General features: G+C 41.5%; 1 protein-coding gene across 2 annotated transcripts in view; it reads right to left on the bottom strand.

Annotated features, from left to right (window-relative positions):
- CMYA5 (cardiomyopathy associated 5) overlaps positions 1–18,249 on the bottom strand; it is an 88,783-nt gene that overhangs the window by 37,333 nt on the left and 33,201 nt on the right. For both annotated transcript variants that reach the window (XR_004919214.2, XM_036098182.2), the window contains exons 2-4: positions 7,198–18,028; positions 3,970–4,065; positions 2,234–2,467 (exon numbers count right to left, since the gene is read on the bottom strand). Coding sequence is in view for 1 of the 2 variants with exons in the window: in XM_036098182.2 (XP_035954075.1) it covers positions 2,234–2,467; positions 3,970–4,065; positions 7,198–18,028 (11,161 nt within the window). In the remaining variant the exon portion in view is untranslated. The remainder of the gene's footprint in view (positions 1–2,233; positions 2,468–3,969; positions 4,066–7,197; positions 18,029–18,249) is intronic.

The raw sequence follows: 18,249 nt of genomic DNA on the forward strand, positions 1-18,249 counted from the left end.
GCTACAGCCCCTTTCTGGAAGGAAATCAGTGCTCAGAAGGGGAGGAGGACTGGGCAGGAATGGAGGGCGCTTTAGTTTCCAGTTCTGCTCTACTCTCTATGATAAGCAAAGCCAGCCATGAATTCTTATGCTGCTCCTCTCTACTCATTAACAAGCAGCTTAGCTTCCAGAATAGAATTCTCCAAAGCAAGAAAAAGGACTTGCATTTGTTCAATGTGGGGTAAATACCTAAAATGTAATCAGTAGTTATCTCTGGGTGACACCTTCTCTGTGCTCTTCTGTATTTTCCAAATTTTCTAAAATGGATACATATTACTTTTCTAAGCAGAAAAAAAAATGCTTTCTTTTTTACAATTGGTCCTAGAGAGAAAATATTCTTATCAAACAAAGGCAAGGTTCTTAGGGAACACAAAGAACCTCATTAATGTTATACTTCACAAGAGGTGCCTAATATTTTTTTAAGGTTTTATTTATTTATTTGACAGAGACACAGCGAGCGAGAGACGGAACACAAGCAGGGGGAGTGGGAGAGGGAGAAGCAGGCTTCCCGCGGAGCAGGGAGCCCGATGGCGGGGCTCGATCCCAGGACCCTGGGATCATGACCTGAGCCAAAGGCAGACGCTTAACAACTGAGCCACCCAGGCGTCCCAAGATTTTATTTATTTATTTGACACAGAGAGAGAGAAGGAGCAGGGGGAGTGGCAGAAGCAGGCTCCCTGCTGAGCAAGGAGCCGATGTGGGACTCCATCCCAGAACCCTGGGATCATGACCTGAGCCGACGGCAGAGGACTGCCTAACGACTGAGCCACCCAGGCGCCCCAAGAGGTGCCTAATTTTAAAAGACCAAAGCTTTGCCTTAAACATAAAGCAACTGAATGATTTTCATTCTCTCTTGAGGATGTCATGTCCATCTCACTCAGATTTGTCCTGGCTGGAAGTATGCACAAATCAAAAGCCTAACATTATTCCATTTTGCCTTGCTCTATCTCCAGACTTTACTAGAGAGCTGGGAGGACTGGGGAACTTTGAAAGGGAGGTCCCCGCTCATCATAAGATGGTGCTTTCCTCCAGTTTGACAATTAGGTGTGGGATCGGCCTACACCACTTCTGGTTAATCCTGGTTCCATGGAGAACCAGTATCTTACTGAATGTTCTAGGGAATTAGGAGAGCAAAGAGCTGCCTCTGTGGTGCAATCTGAGGATCACCCAGGGGAATCTCAGTCCACAAGGTATTTGTCTGAATTAGGGAATCTGGTCCCCAGGAAGACTCTTACAAAAACATCCACGTGCTACCTGAAAGAGGCATCACATTACGTCATTCTTCCGCATGCTGCAAGTGTACTGGAATGTTACCCTCAGCCACCTGCTGAAGCCCGGAGGGAAAGGTCCCTCTGAGAAGTCACTTCAGATGAGGGAGTAGGGGTGGAGAGGACGGGCCCCGAGGCCAGCCTGAGGATGCCCGGCACTGGGAGATCAGGCTGGTACCCAAAGGGAAAGCACGGCATGAGTAAGGTTTTCAGGCTGCTTTCCTTCCGTCTTAGAAGGTGACCAATCTATGTGACAGAGTGAATGGATGATGCTGTGACCTGACTTGCATGTGTCCTTCAGCTAGATCTGTCTGTTAAGACTTTAAGAATTTGGGGCGCCTGGGTGGCTCATTCGGTTAGGTGTCTGCCTGCGGCTCAGGTCATGATCCTAAGGTCCTGGGATCGAGTCCCTCATGGGGCTCCCTGCTCACGGGGGAGTCTGCTTCTCCCTCGGCCTGCTGCTCCCCCACTGCTTGTGCTCACTCTCTCTCTTTCTGACAAATAAATAAAATCTTTTTTAAAAAAAGACTTTAAGGATTTTTCTGGGCCTTTCCCATAGGTATCAGGCATGCCCTAATCATTAAGTATCAGAATTATATAAACCCTGCACAGAACTATAAATGATCTTGGGGAAGGGGCGCCTGGGTGGCTCAGTTGTTAAGCGTCTGCCTTCGGCGCAGGTCATGATCCCAGGGTCCTGGGATCGAGGCCCGCATCGGGCTCCCTGCTCGGCAGGAGGCCTGCTTCTCCCTCTCCCACTCCCCCTGCTTGTGTTCCCTCTCTTGCTGTTTCTCTCTCTGTCAAATAAATAAAAAAATCTTTAAAAAAAAATGATCTTGGGGAATACTGAAAGGTGAATTCTAAAAGTAGACTTGGGTAAGGATAGCAGATGCAGAGTGTCTGGGCCCATCTGAACTGGTGCTTACAGTCAGGAAAACGGTCTCGTCGAGCTCCTCCGCTTCTCTCATGATGCTCTCCAAGGTGTCCTTGGCTGTGTCCATGCTCTGCAGAAAGTGGACCATCTGGTCATGCAGGAACTCCATCTTCCTTTTCTTCACTTCCTCAAAGCTCTGGGCCTTCTCGTCATACTGTGCTAAAACCTTCTTCATCATCTCCTCATTCTGTTCTTCTAGCTTTTTCTCGTTTTTACTACAGTTTTCCTAAAATATAAATAAAACAAAGCCAAAAAAAAAAAAAAAACCAAACTCAAGTCTGAATGAAACAAGAAGTCTTGTTTTCATGTCTTTTTTTCTTTTCTTTTCTCTTAAGAGAAACACCAGCCTTTCAAATAATTGACCTCTGGTGTCCTGATAAGAGAATCATAGATTATGGGCACAGTCTAAGTTTCCAACCCACCAACCCTCTTGGCCATAGTAAGCTTTGCAGTAAAGTTCACTGTAAGAGATTGTCAGGAAGGATTTAGTTAAGGAAACACACACAAAAAAGAGATTTGTGTGGAAGACTTGCCCACTTACATTCACACAGGATAAAACTTGAAAATGGCATCACAGTGAATGAAGGTCCCTGGCCTTCAGGTGGTGGAGAGGGTTTCAGGCCATTTCGCCACTCCATGAAAATCATAGAGTGAGGAAGGGAGCAGCAGGATACTGGACAGGATGCTACATCCACAAGCTTTCCAGGGAAGGGCAGTTTCTACCACAGTAGGAGAAACTGTATTGCCCACCTGGACAAATCCAGATGCCTCACCATTCTCACTCAAACAGATATTTGGTGGGGGATACTAGAAATAATTAGCAGGTGTTAACTGATCTACAACAGGAGTTGAGCAGACCCCTCTCAAGCAAACTAGGACACGGAGTTGCCCTAGTGATAGGGAAACTGTGCACCAGCCTTCTGCTGGGGCCCCCTCTGCCACTCCTGATTGACCAAGTGAGGATGCCTGGGCCATCTCTGCATATGGTTGGAGCACTGCCCCCCACCTCCCTTCACTGCGGAGGGAGCCGGGGCCAGCAGCTAGGAGGGCATGAACTCATCAAAGGCAGTGGTACCATGAGAGACACTCATTTGTCCTGGGCATGGGACACTTGGCAGGGGCTTTGAGCATTTCTGCAGAGCTAGTCGGTAAAGGATAGGATGGTGGAGCAAATAAGAATTCAGATCAATTCAAATTTTGGCTCTCAACTTACTATCAACTTACTATGACCTTGGGTAATATACTTAACTCTCAGTTTCTTATCTATAAAATAGGAACAATATTAATAACACTTGTCTTGTATGGTTACTGTAAGGATTAAATTGGATAAATCATGCAAAGCATTTGCCCTATCATAGTAAGCACCCAAAAAATGCATATATCTTTTTAAGGGCAAGTCGTTTATCCTTAGAAAGGAAGTAGTTTCCTGCATGGAGCACTGGGTGTTATGCACAATGAATCATGGAACACTTCACCTAAAACTAATGATGTAAGGTATGGTGATTAACATAACAATAAAAAAATTAATAAAAAAAAGAAAGGAAGTAGTTTCACTGATGACACACAGATGGAAGACTTTAAAGACCTTCATTTTTAATGGAACAAAACCAACAATGGCAAACCACATACGTACACACAATCCCTAATTCAGATTGTTCTGTCTCAGAATCATTTCCTTGTGATGACACGAACAAACCAGGTCAAAGTAAAAGGGATATGGTAACTTACCTCAATGGTATTAAAAAAAGATTCTATCTCACTAACAAAGGCTTCAATCCTCAAGGACTTTTCTTGTAAATTGTCAAGAAATTCTGCTAATTGGACCTGAAGAAAAAAATTAAGATGTGCTTAGCATATGACATCTGGGAAAAGAACTTCAAGCAGTGAGCTCTAATTTCCTTATAAATTTAGTATATTTGGTAGAGATTTACTATATCATGTTCACTTACAAATCAATCTTTAAATTTTCTTTGCTGCTTTATCTAAACTGACTGTAGATAATTCTGTATGAAAACAATTAGGAGGTTTGTGAGTGAGAACAATTAGGAGGTTTATGAGTGAGAGCAATAGAAAGTTTATTTTCTCATGCAAGAGGAAAGACTTCTTATTGAATAGATGAGTTCAAAGCATATTGTTTTAGTAAACTATGGATTTGAATTCTTTCTCCTTAGTAAAGCCTCGATGTTTATATATTGTTTTCTAAGATTGCAGACGTTTTGCTGGTCCAACATATCCAAATGGTCTCCTCATAGTTGTACCAATGGCTTCAGATAGGCCTGGATCACCTGACCCCGAGAAGGTGATCAGAATGTCACCAGGCCAGAAGTTTAGCATACCAAATGATGAAAACTGTCTACAAAGACCTAAAGGTTCTAGTAACCCTCAAAGGGTTAAAACACTCAAGAAGCGACAGCCAACTAGAAAAGGTATGGATGATGAGGGAAGATGATAGCTATCTTAGCCGTAGTTATAAACCCAGCTGTAATCCATCCCACTAAACTTACCAAGAAACAACATAAATAACAAAGTTTCGGCTGCCTGGTTCACAATCCACAGAATGATGGAGAAATTACACGGATGGAAGCCCCTTCAGGATCCTGGGGTCGGCTTCCCTCTACAGCCCTTGCCTGTTCTCCACAAGCCCCATCTTTCCTTGAACTCTTTCTCACCCATGAGCTTTTTCATGTGGTATTCCCTATCTTTAGAATGTCCTCCGTGCCCTTGATTGCTGGAAAAACTCTATCTTACTGAAGGTCACCCAAGCTTCAACTTCCCTAACCCTCCCAGTCCTACTCCACCACTTCGCTCGCTCCCAAAAGGTTCCTTTCTCAGAACACTGTGCTCCCACAATGCTGTGCACTTTCCTTTCTTTTTGTTTTCATTCCCAATGATTAGCACATGGAATGGGAGGTCAATAAAGGCTAAGAAAGGACAGAGTAAAGGAAGAAGCTAAGTAACAAAAAATAAGCCACCACAGTGGGAATGGCAGGGGAGGAGAAGTAAGGACCTGGGTGATCTATAAACGTAGCTACCAATTCCTGAACAATCACAAATGGCCTACTCACAAGATGCTAGGGAATTCTCAAGTTATAACTTTTGAAATTGATCTCTAATTTTTATAAGTTTGCCAACCAACTCTTACTCTTCACAGTTGATTTAGCGAAACAAAGCAGGTCTCTTTGGCTTTAGTGAACTAGTTTTCCTTTTTTTTTGGTCATACTGTTTAGAGAAAGTCAGGGGGGAAAAACTTTAAAATGGTTTTAAATCAGGAGACATATCTCCTTGCTTTTGAAATTTGTTTTAAATTGATAATATTTAGACAGAATTATTTTTTAATTTCTTAAACTCAGAGATGAATAAACCGTAATTAAGAAAGCTGAAAAAAATCTAGTCTTCTTTCTGCTGACAGTGCCCAGTAGTTGTCAGTTAACAAGACCAACCGTCATCACAGAATAGGGCACATTTCACCAGTGCTAAAGCATCCAGAAGCCTGAGAGTTCATTTAAAAAAAAAAAAAATTGCTCCATCTTCTACCCCCAAACTTTACCAGGTAAAGTTTCAACAAAATTTCATCCTGGAGAAACAGAACCAATGTTAGATAATTGAGAAGTTTTAATTTTCTGGGAAAAAAAATGCCAACATTCTAATATGTCATTTTTTTAAAATCAAAATGAGCCTAACAATTATTTAACAGTGACCTAATTGAATAATCATATTGCAAACTGCACCACTAGCAAGGCACTGGGCCAAGCAATAAGGATATACAGTCAAGAGCGTGAGCTCTGGCATCAGACAGACCCGGGTACCAATCGTAGTCTGTCTTCCATGACCTTGAGCAAATCACTTAACCTATCTGCACCAATTTCATTATCTGCAAATTGGTGATGATGACAGGCTTGTTATGAGGAGTAAAAGATATCTTATATATAAAGAACTTAACACAGTGCCTGGCACATAGTAAGTGCTCAATTCTTGTGAATACTTGCATTTTAAGGTCATTCTGGCTAATGTATTAGAGGATGGCTTGAAGAGAGAAGGGTGGGAATTCCAGTTAGTAGGCTACTAAAAGTACATGAGAATCACAAAGACTAAATGCTTTACTTATAGTAGTATCTCTGGGGAAGTAGAGTATTTATAATAATATGCATAAGGATATGTGTTGTGACTAACTTTTTAACATTTTAACATTAGGAGTCTATAGACATAGAAATAATGCAAAAGTTTTCCTTTTTTAATATCAATTTTATACACAAAGGAAATATGGAGAAAACCAAAATTTAAAATGACTGTATTGGATATTTTATAAAACTTGCAATAAAATTGCTCAGTGTAATATAAATGTGTATTTCTAAAGAATGATAGTGTAGATAGTAGAAAATAAATTGTGTTTTATGCTCAAAAGCATATTTTTCAATTTAATATTATTTGGCTTGGTTGCCTGGCTCCCTTCAGGTCAGGTCATGATCTCAGGATCCTGGGATCGAGCCCCACATCGGGCTCCCTGCTCAGTGGGGAGCCTGCTTCCCCCTCTCCCTCTGCCTCCCCCCTTACCCCGCCACTTGTGCTCTCTCTCTCTCTCTCTCATTCTCTTTCTCCCTCAGATAAATAAATAAAATCTTTAAAAAATAAAAAAAATAAAAAAAAATTATTTGGCTTTTTTGGATAATGTTAAGGGCTACCGCCATAAGATAAAACCCCTCAAAGGTTGTGACCCTGTGTTATTTACACTGTTATTGCCAGAACCTAGAAAAATGCCTTGCACATAGTGTATACCCAATAAACATTTGTCAAATTGATCTTAACTGAATGCCTAGGGAAGAATTCTTAGCTTTCTTTCAGACTATTATCCCTAAATATGAAGATATCAAATATTGGTCATTTTTTAAATTGAGGAAATATGAAAAGAAATTAAATGTATTATTATTATGTACTTATATGCTTTAAAATCTTTTTTACCTTTACAGCACTTATCGCTGTATCAAGTGTTGCAACCTCATGGTCCTTGTGCATGCCAAACATCTGGTCAACAGCAGAAATTGGGCTTCTGCAAGTGTAACAGTATGTGTCGATCTGGGACTTTTTCGGTTCCCTCTGTTCCTTCTCAGTTGCTGACTCTGATGACAATTGTTCTTGTTCTGTCTTCTCTCTGCCCAACTCCTTCTGTTTGGCAGACATACTTTGTTCTACCTCACTCACAAATTCATTTTCACTGACGTGTTCAAAGGATTCCTTTCCTTGAGATAACACATCTTCAGGCGTGGATTCTGAATACAGTTCCTCTGATAAAGTGTCTTGAGCAACCATTTCATAATTCAGGGATTCGGCAAATTCATACTCATCCTGAACAGGGCTACTGCAGAGTCTGTCTTCACTTCGCTCAGGTGGGACCATTATTTTAGGTTCTTCTTGCAGTGTTTCTTGAACACAAGTTACGCCAGATGCAAGTTCTTCCTCTGGGAAGGACACTTGTACTGGGATGTTCAGGTTGACTTCTGGACTTGCACTTGCTGCTTCATTACTCTGACTGCTCGTTTCATCCGCTCTCTCCAGGACATGATGGGTGTCTTCAAATGGAACCGCATAGCTTACCTTCTGGGTAACCACTGTGACTTCCTCAGTGATGGGAGCTTTCCCCTGCATAGCTTCATTGTCAAGGGTCTCCACATGGCATACTGAGTCTCCTTCCCTGTAAGTAGCTTTCTGTTCCTCTTCCAGACTCTTCTCCCCCAAAATAGTTCCAAACCTCCCCCAAATTTCCCCTTCTGCAGCTATCAGTTGGTATGAATCATCCTTACCAACTGCTTTTTCTTCCAGACCTTGGCCTTGGTCCTTTTGAGATACAGATGTGTCATGGAGAATGTCATCTTTGAGTATGTACTTCTCAAAATATATTCCTGTTCCATCATCGGTGTCAGAATTCCTGCTTGGAAACGATGCCTCAGAATTCACACTGTCACCTTCAGAAGCTGTCTCCCCTTCCTTCTTTTTCTCTCCAACTGCTTCTTCATACAGATCCTTGTATAAAAATGCAAATGCAGGTGGCTCCTCCAGAAGTTCGGGATTAATGGCTTTAGTGGTGGTAGGAAAGATCTGGGTCCGTGACAAAACTCCTTCCTCTGCACCAAATAAAGGCATCCCCAGTGACTTTAAGTCCACCTCTCTATTTATGCTCTTTGAGGCATCTCTGTCAGCTGATGGCTGGATATCCAAAGGCTTCTGGGTCTCTGGGTGAGATAATTTGCTGTAGTCCTTCTCCATCCCATAGAAGCTTTCATCTAACTTCACCAAGTCATATTCATGTTCCAAGGCACTTTCCTCTGAACTTTCTGGGAAAGAGACAGTATCTTCTGTAACTTCCTTTGGGAGTTCTCCCTCAACATTTAATTTCCATGGAGCTTTTTGTTTTTCTGGGGCTGGGGAGATGTTATAATCAATCAATGTATATTTTTCAAAATAATCTTCTTCACTGGGAGCTGTGGGCTGATTAAAGGTGAAATCATCAGTTTCTGAATCTGTGGCTACCTCCCGTTTTATGTTAAGAGATTCCTTTTGTTTATTGTCTTGCAGTGATGTAACTTGATCAGAATCTTCTAACTTACTCTTTAATGTTTTATGGCAAGAAACCGCCTCACTACTGTCCTGAAGGGATATAATTCTAAACGAAGCCTTCTCTTCCAAATATTCTAGCTTATCTTGCATTTGTTCACTTTCTTCCTGATCAACTGAAGAAATAAATGCAGAAGCATGAATATTCAATATCTCGCAGCCTTCAGAAATAATACTGAAGGCACTCTTTTGATCTTCTGAAAGTCCAGCTGGCTTACTAGTCACTGTGAAGTCTTCATCTTTCACATATGTGTCTTCAGGCTCCTTGGATCTTTCTCTAGCAGGAACCCTTCTACCAGCATTGATTGCTGATGCATTCTTTATAAATTGAGCATAGTTGCTACTTGCTGAAGATATGTGGGCATCTTCCACAGCCTCCATATGCTGCTCTGAAGCAAGAACCGATTGCTTAGACATTTCAGATGTTAGGTCTTCAGAAGTTTGGATAGTATGGACTGTATGCCTATCTGGAGTCAATTCTGACCCTGGCATTTCTTGTTTCTTCACTGTATTAATTTCTGGAGAAGTTCCTGAAACAAGTGTTTGTGATTTTGCAGATGACAACAAATATGGTGGGGTTTCTAAGCTCTTTGTTTCATCAAAACGATGATCTAAAATCCTTTCAGATTCTTTAGATGGAGATCCTTGTTTCATACTTTCTTTTGTGATATCTATTGAACCACCTTTCAATGGCTCTGCCGCTGTGACCTGTCCCTTTTCTTCATTGTGACTTGCCATATCCCTGCTTGACTTTTCCAATATCAGATTGCCTTCCTTAGGTAAAGAGTAGTTATCTCTTTCATCATGATAAGGAAGATCCTCTGGAAGGAACGTCTTGATTTTCTCTACCAAAACTTTACTTTCTTCTCTTGGATGTGGTTGAGTTCCTACTGCCCTTGTTTCCCTGATTTCTGGGTGACCCTCCAAGAGCATAGTTTCTGATTTTTCAGTAACTGATACGGTTTTAACTAATGAAAATGGCTGCGTTTCATCCAAAGGAGGACTTAAGGAGATACCTGATTCTTCAGGCATAGACCTGACTACATTCACAGAATAAGGCTGAATTTCCTGCTGCTGCTTTCCTTCTGAAAATACTTGTGACAGCTTTTGTTTTTCTTCTTTCTCCTGCTTCATTATTGTGCGTCCTTCTTTGTGGTCTTCATTTCGGGAGACTTGCTGCAGCACAGTTGCAGCTTTTGATTCTTCCAATTTAATAGGGCTAGATCCATGTGCAATTTGTGCCCTCCCTATGTCATTATCTCGAAGTTCTAATGGGGCCACAGTTTCTGACTTTTCTGCCGGCACCTTGTTTTCTGCCACGGAATATGATCTGGTCTCCAAGTCACCTTTCTCCTCAGTTGGGCTAACAGACCTGAGTTTTGTTTCCTCTTCAGAAGTTTTCAAGGAAGTAGGTTTTAGCATTTCTTTCTTCGGTCTCTCTTCACCCAGATCAATTAAGCTGCATTTAGATTCTTCTACTGGCAAAATTATTGTCTCTGGCTTCTCCGATTCTTTCGTGATATTTTTACTTGTGAAGCTAGATGAAGCTGATTTTGGCTGTTGTGGCACCTTATCTACTGCATCAAATGAAAAGAGTGATTTTTCTTTTTGATCACTTCTTGGCTCTTTCTTAAGAATAGAAATATTCCATTTAGATGGATCAGAAATTTCTGGCTTCTGGGCTCTTTTACTATCAGTGATATGAAGAGGAACCGCATTTTGCACTTCTCCCACAATGGATTTCTCACCCATGGGAGAATAAGATTGAATTTCAAGATGTTCCTCACCATCCGCAGAAGAAACTACCGAGTTTAGGTCCATTTCCTCTGAATAGTCTAGAATTTCTTTTTTCCCATAATCTTCACTAGACACCTCAAAGTTGGATTTTGGCTGTTGTAAAATTGCTACATTTGATAAAGATGTGGGTTTTTCTTCAAAGTCTTGGCCTTCACCAGATTTAACTAAAGTGCCTCTGGATTTTTCAGCAATTTTAAGTTTTGCCTCTGGTAACAGACGATCAGCTGGTTTCTCGGTTGCATTAGAGTCAGCTGAAGCTGTTCCTTCAGACTCTGTCAAAGACGCTGCTTTTTCTGCAGATGGACTTGGCTGAGTTTCTAAATCTTTTTCAGCAACTTTCTTATCTGGAGTGCTTGAGCCAAAAAACAAACTGGACATCCATGATGTGAAAGATAAAATTCCTTTCTTCCCCTTCTCCTCAGAAAGGCCTCGCTCAACTGCCTCTGGCTTCTTAGGCAACTTTTGTGTCACCTCGGGTGGCTCTGCGGGTTGAGGTTCTTCATTTTCTTGCCTTGAGGAGAGGGGTTTTATTGGTGTGGGTATTTTCACTTCAGATGCTGGCTTCCCTCTCTCATTAACATCATCCACGACCTTTGACTGAATCATTTTTGCTTCTTCTAATGACTTCTCTCCAGCTAAAGGAGATACACTCCTGTGTGCTTCTTTTTCATTGCCCAAGGCAGGTTCTGAATCTTCTGCCAGGAAATGGGCTGCTTTGGTGGGAGAGGGAATAATTTCTGATTTGATCTGTTCCATTGATGGGTCAGACACTGGTTTTTGGTGGATTCTTTCAGAAGGTAGTTTGATTTCTTCCTGGCTGCCTTCTTTGCAAGGCCTGGAAAATTCTGTGTTTGTTTTCTCCAGTATCAAACTTTCATTCCCCACAGAAGAGAAGATCTGCTTCCCCTCTGCTTCATTTCTCTCTACATTTCCAGTTGGAATGAAAGATTTTGGTTTGGGAGCCAGCTTTATTTCTTCAGAAGAGTAAGTTTTAGTTGATAAGGTCTCTATGTCACCACTGGAGGTATTGAGAGTAGATACTGGCTCTCGTAATGATAAAGGAGATTCTTCAGCAGAATGTGGCAGAAGCTGCTCTCTGGTTTCACATGTATGGTCTTTATCCAGCAGAGCGGCCTTGAGCTGCCCTGTCATCAAATCATTACTGCCAGAGGAACCCAGCTCCACAGATCCCGGTATTCTTTCTTCATGTTGACTTGCCAGATCCTTTTCTGGCTTTTCCAGCATCCAGCTTTCATCCTTTGGAACAAAAAGGGCCTCTTGCATTTGTGTTTCTTTAACATCTGCAGGCTCAATTGTGATAAATGATTTTGATTCTTCCAAAGGCAAATTCTCTTTCATAAATACAAATTGTTTAACACCTAGATCTTGTTTATCTGCAAAAGACATGCTTACATCAGGTAATTTAACACCTTGATCTGAATGAAGTGCTTTTCTAGGCTTCTCTTGTTCCACAAGGTCAGAAGAAACAATCTTTGATGGTTCTGTTACACTCTGGGGCACACAGAATGAATTTGGTTGGTCTGTTTCTTCATTTAGTTTTGTTTCAATATATCCTATCACTTGTGTCTTCAAATTTCCTGTTGACAGTAATGGGCTTATTTCTTGTTTTTCTCCCATTTTAATGTCAGCTGAATGGTTCAACTTCTCTGATAATCCTTTTAAAGAAAAGGTATGTGGTTGAGGTTCTTTGGGGCTGTCTCCTTCAACCAGAGGGGTCAATGCTTCTTTTGACCCTAAGCTGACTACCTTGGGGGAGAAAGATTTAATTTCTTGAATCTGAGGTTCCTCCCTTAGGCATGATGAAACCTCTGAAATTTCAGGGTCAACTGTAGTTGACACATGATGTTCCCTATTTTCTTCTTTTCCTTCTCTTCGGCTCCTAAGCTCGGCAAGGCCCTTTTCTAAGACAGAATCCTCTGTTTCGGTTATGGGAGATTTTATTTGTTTTGTATCTACGGATCCATCTTGCCCACCTAAACTATAAGTGAATTCTGACTCAGTGCTTGGTAATTCTGATACTTGGTGTGGCTTGTCTTTCTTTTCAAGTTCCAAAGAAAGCTCCGCCAGAGCAAGGTCTTGTCTTTCTGACAGGAAATCTCCCTGAGCTGTAGAAGATGGCTCCACTGTCTGTTTGTTCTTATTATCTCTGGGGGTCAAAGTTAAGTCTGCTGACACTAAATTTTCCAACTCAGGAGAAGAACTTTCCATTCCCTCATTTTTGTCTTTCAGAACTATATGTTTGGGTGTGGGTGACATGTCTTGTGAAGAAGCAAGTTCAGTTTCTTTTTTCTTCACCTCACCACCTTGGTTGAGCAAAAGCACACGTTCAGGCCCTGACACCTCTGAGGCAGACACAGAATTCTTTTTCTGTGATAAAACCAGTTGTTCAGAGTCAAGGACTGTAGAAAATGAAAGACCTTGTTCATTTTCCACCCTCTCTTCCTTAGATACATCTGAAAGCTGAGAAGATGATGCTTTGGTTATTGGCAACCCAGGTTTAAATTCTTCAGTTTCTACCTTGGATGAAGAATGATCTGATAGAGAGGATATTCTTGCAGGTGAATCAAATTTAATTTCTTTCTCTGCTTCTGACCAAGCTGGCTGTGCAGATGCAGCAGTTACAGTGGGAGAAGAACTCATTTTCCTTGCTACCTTTTCTTCTTTAAGAAGTGAATGCTCATCTATAGATGTCACCAGTGGTGGCAAACCACTTCCTAATTCACTCTTTTCTATTTTTGTTAAGACTGGATGTTCTATAGGGGTGGTAAAAGATAAATCTGTTGGGGTTTCTTCTTTTCCTAACTTGGGTAAGCTTGAATCATGCTTAGTTACAGATGTGGTTATTGAACAATGGGGTTCAATTTCTTTCTTTATTTCTTCCAAAAATTCTGGTGCGGGTGGTCCATGTTCAGCTTCCTCTTGCACTCCTGGTGGAGCTGAATGCAACACTCTAGATGTATCAACTATTTTAGAGTCGTGTTTCACTTGCATTTTTACTGCAGATAAAATCTCAGGTCCAGATAAAGACGTGTCCTTTAGAGGTGAATATGGTTTTATTACCTCAGGCTCATTCTCTGACAACATTCTCTGTTCTAGTTCAGATGTCACAGTGGGAGCTAAATTGGGTTTCACATCCTTCTTTGGCTCATCTACCAAGTCAGGCAGAACTGAATATTTCATCCCAGACCCTAGAACATTTGGAGGCTGAAGCTCCATTTCTTGATCCCGGGATACATGTGCTGTAGCTTCTTGAGAATCAGGCACAATTTCTTCCTTACTTTTAACTTTTAACAAAGCCATCTGTTCATTTGCAGCTTTTGGAGTGAGTGATGCTTTGGCTTCTTGTTCTTTCTGAAGTGCATGGACTGAATCAGGTGAAACTGAATATTGAGATGAATGCAAAACTGGTTTGGTGTCTTCCCTTACTGTAAATGATTGTGCAGGTAAAGAAACAGCTGTTGCAGCTGCTGGTGAACTAGTCTGAATTTCTCCCTTCTCTGTTTCACTGGTTGAATATGGTGAAATCAAGTCTTCAGACTCGGGTTCGGGAAATGCTTGAATTATATGCTGCTGTGTCAAAATGAGATATTCAGATACAGACACTGAGATTGTTTGAGCATCTGGCTCAAATTTTGTGATCTCTCTTTTATTTGTTGAAGATGGCAGACTCAAGTCTTCGGGTGCAGACATTGAAGGGGAAGGTTTGGCTTGTTGCTTCTGTGATGAACCAAGGTGCTCAGGTATGGGTGTGGCAGCTGTTGGCACAGTGTCTTCCTCATCTGCTTCTGAAGAGCCAGAATATCCAGAAGCAGATATTGTAGTTACCAGTGAATCATGCTCAAATTCATTTTTCTTTGTTTCTGGGATTCTATATGGTGGGATTGAAACTTGTGATGCTGAGTCTGGAGAAAATAGTTCAACTTCCTCAGTGTCTTCATCTGACAAAATAGTGTGCTCAGATGGTGATGTTAAACATATTGGAGAATCACATTCAAATTCTCTTTTCTCCGTTTCCTGAGTTGCATAGGGTGAAAATGAGAATTCTGACACAAATGCTGAGTCTGGAGAAAAAGGTCCAATGTCTTGCTCTTCTTCTGAGAAATTCGTGGGTGAGGAGGCACCTTTTAGGTTTAAAGGGGATCTGTGGACAATTTCTTCCTCCTGTGATTCTGGTGTTGCGTATGGTGGTACTGAAAATTCAGAAGTCGAGGTGGAGGAGGGTGTGTACCGCTCAATTTCTACTGTCTCTTCTGATAGGACAATATGCTCAGATGGGGTAGCTACAAATGACAGGGCCTGGCATTCAGAAGTCTGCTCAGCTGTGGATGGTTGGAGAGAGCGTTCAGAGACAGAGGCCACATTTGGGGAACACAATTCAGTGTCTTCCTTCTTTTCTTCTGACAAAATCGTGTGCTCAGAAACACCTTTTGATTTTAATGGGGACACATCATCAATTATTTCCTTTGGGGATTCCTGTGTTGCATTTGGTGGAACTGCATTTTGGGAAGTCAATGTTGAATCTGCTGTGAAATCCTCACTTCCTAGGTCCTCTTCTTCTGACATGACTGCCTGTTCCAGTGTAGCAGTTGAAAACAGTGGGGCCTGGCATTCAGAAGTCTGCTCAGCTGTGGATGGTGCGAGAGAGCGTTCAGAGACAGAGGCCACATCTGGGGAACACAATTCAGTGTCTTCCTTCTTTTCTTCTGATAAAATCGTGTGCTCAGAAACACCTTTTGATTTTAATGGGGACACATCATCAGTTATTTTCTTTGGGGATTCCTGTGTTACATTTGGCAGAACTGCATTTTGGGAAGTCAACGTTGAATCTGCTGTGAAACGCTCACTTCCTAGGTCCTCTTCTTCTGACATGACTGCCTGTTCCAGTGTAGCAGTTGAAAACAGTGGGGCCTGGCATTCAGAAGTCTGCTCAGCTGTGGATGGTGAGAGAGAGAGTTCAGAGACAGAGGCCACATTTGGGGAACACAATTCAGTGTCTTCCTTCTTTTCTTCTGACAAAATCGTGTGTTCAGAAACACCTTTCGATTTTAATGGGGACACATCATCAATTATTTCCTTTGGGGATTCCTGTGTTGCATTTGGTGGAACTGCATTTTGGGAAGTCAATGTTGAATCTGCTGTGAAACGCTCACTTCCTAGGTCCTCTTCTTCTGACATGACTGCCTGTTCCAGTGTAGCAGTTGAAAACAGTGGGGCCTGGCATTCAGAAGTCTGCTCAGCTATGGATGGTGAGAGAGAGCGTTCAGAGACAGAGGCCACATCTGGGGAACACAATCCAGTGTCTTCCTTCTTTTCTTCTGACAAAATCGTGTGCTCAGAAACATCTTTTGATTTTAATGGGGACTTTAGGTCAATTGTTTTCATCGGTGGCCCTTTTGTTGCCTGGGATAGAGTTGAATATTCAGAAGCAGATGTGGAATCTGGTGTGTAACATCCACTTTCTGAAGCTTCTTCTCCGGACAGGACCACGTGTTCTGAGAAAGCTGCTGAAAACTGAGGGGACTGGCATTCAGAAGTCTGCTCAGTTGTAGATGGTGACAGAGAGCACTCAGATGCAGAGGCCAAAGGCTCAAATTCCTCATTCTCCTCTTCTGAAAAAATTGCATGTTCAGATATACCTTTTACAGTGGATGGAGAAACTGGCTCAACTTCTTGCTTCTCTAGTTCATGGTGCAAATCCTGTAGGACTGAATACTCTGATACAAAAGCAGAATCAGTAGAAACAGACTCATTTTCCTCTCTTTCTTCCTCAGATGAAGCAACATGTTCAGGTGTGGATGTTTTCAGTGATGGTAAAAGGATCTCCTCTTCTTCCTGCTCCACTTCAGTGGCCAAATATGGTGAGAAGGGCTTCTTGGAAATAGATGGACTCTCTGGGTATTCAAGTTCTATGATCTCTTCTTCCACTAAATTAGAATCTTCAGGTTCAGAGGTAGCAGCTATCAGTAGAGAAGTTTCAACTTCTTCTTTCTTTGGTTCCTCTAACACTAGAGGTTCAGAAAGAGAAATGGATGGCTCAGGCACGTTTTCTTCCTCCATTCCTTTGACATCACAATAAGGAGGGAGGGTTTGTTGTTTAGAGACTGGTTCTGCCCTTTCTGGTGAAGTCAGGTCCAGCTCTGTTGTCTCTGGGCCAAAATCTTCCTCGATGGATGCTGCCAGACCTGGTGCACCTGTTTCCAGAGAATCCTTTTCTGCCTCCAATGAAATGGAATGGTCAACAGAATACATATCTTCCTTCTTTACCTCATCCACTAACGGTGGTAAGACTGAAGTTACCATTTCTTGTGAATCAGGCTCAAATTCTTCTTTCGCTGTTTCCAGGAACCCAGTTGTAGATGTATCAGGTGTAAGAGAGGAAGGCTCCATTTCATGGAGTTTTGCTTCATCACCTGGCTGTCGTGGCACTAACTGTGGAGGGTTGAGCTGTATTTCTTGTTCTGCTGTGTCATTACTTGCATAAGAGGAAACTGTGTGCTTGGTGGCAGATGCGGCCTTTAGTGGAGAATCAACGTAAATTTTCTTTTCATCTTCACGACTGAATGAGGAAGTCAAGGACTCTGATCCTTTAGAGGATGCAGCTTTCCAGGGTGAAGCAAACTCTTTTACCTTATCATCTTCTATGTTTTGGCCTACTAATTTGCTTGTTTGAGAAACTATATTAGAATCACGATTGCTCATATCTGGCTCTAGACTAATGGATGCATCTTTCCCCTTCCTATAATGTATTTCTTTAATTACATAACCCTTTGGCAATGTTCCATAAAATTGTAGAGGAATTAATTCTTCTTTAACTGAATTAAACATCTTAATTTTATACTGTACTGTTCCTATGTAAACTGGCCTTAACACTAAGGGCTTGTGTTCTTTGTATATTGCCCCGGTAATAGGAGGTGTATTTGAGGTGGTCTTTTTTCTCGTTTTATCATAAATGCCAGTAGATGACTTCTCTTTCTGGGTGCTTAATACCTGGCTTTCTGAAATTAAAGGATTATCTTTTGTGTTTGCTGGAACATCTTGAGATTCAAGAGAATTTCTCTTTTTGTTGCCTTTCCGACGCAGTGATGGTGAGCCACGCTTTGACTTGGGCGTTCTTTTCCGAACCTTTTTAACTCCATCCACAATAAAGGAAACATTCCCTGGAGGAGAATTCACAGTTGACCCTTCCAGACTACACACACCAGAAGTCTGACTCTCTTCCGAGGCCCAAGGAGTGGAAGACCTGCTTGAATTGGTCTCCCAGGTTATTCCACTATCTTCCCGTTGAACTGTCACCATGGAAAAGGAGGGGTCAGATATGATACACTTCTGCTTGGTCTTGCCCTCTTCATCCTGGTCTGATAATCTAAAGTAAGTAATAGTATTATTAATAATAGTACATATTATTATAAAAATAACACTATATTAATTACAGATAGTAATGTCAATATCCTATTTTCACTAGGTAATGGGTTAATGTGAAATTAATGTATACAGATAAATATTGCCATCCATATCAAAAATAGGTAAGAATGCAAAATAAAATTTAAAACGTGAAGTCAGGATATGAAATATAATAACACATCC

The sequence above is a fragment of the Halichoerus grypus genome, chromosome 2 (assembly GCF_964656455.1).
Source record: "Halichoerus grypus chromosome 2, mHalGry1.hap1.1, whole genome shotgun sequence".
NCBI lineage: Eukaryota > Metazoa > Chordata > Mammalia > Carnivora > Phocidae > Halichoerus > Halichoerus grypus.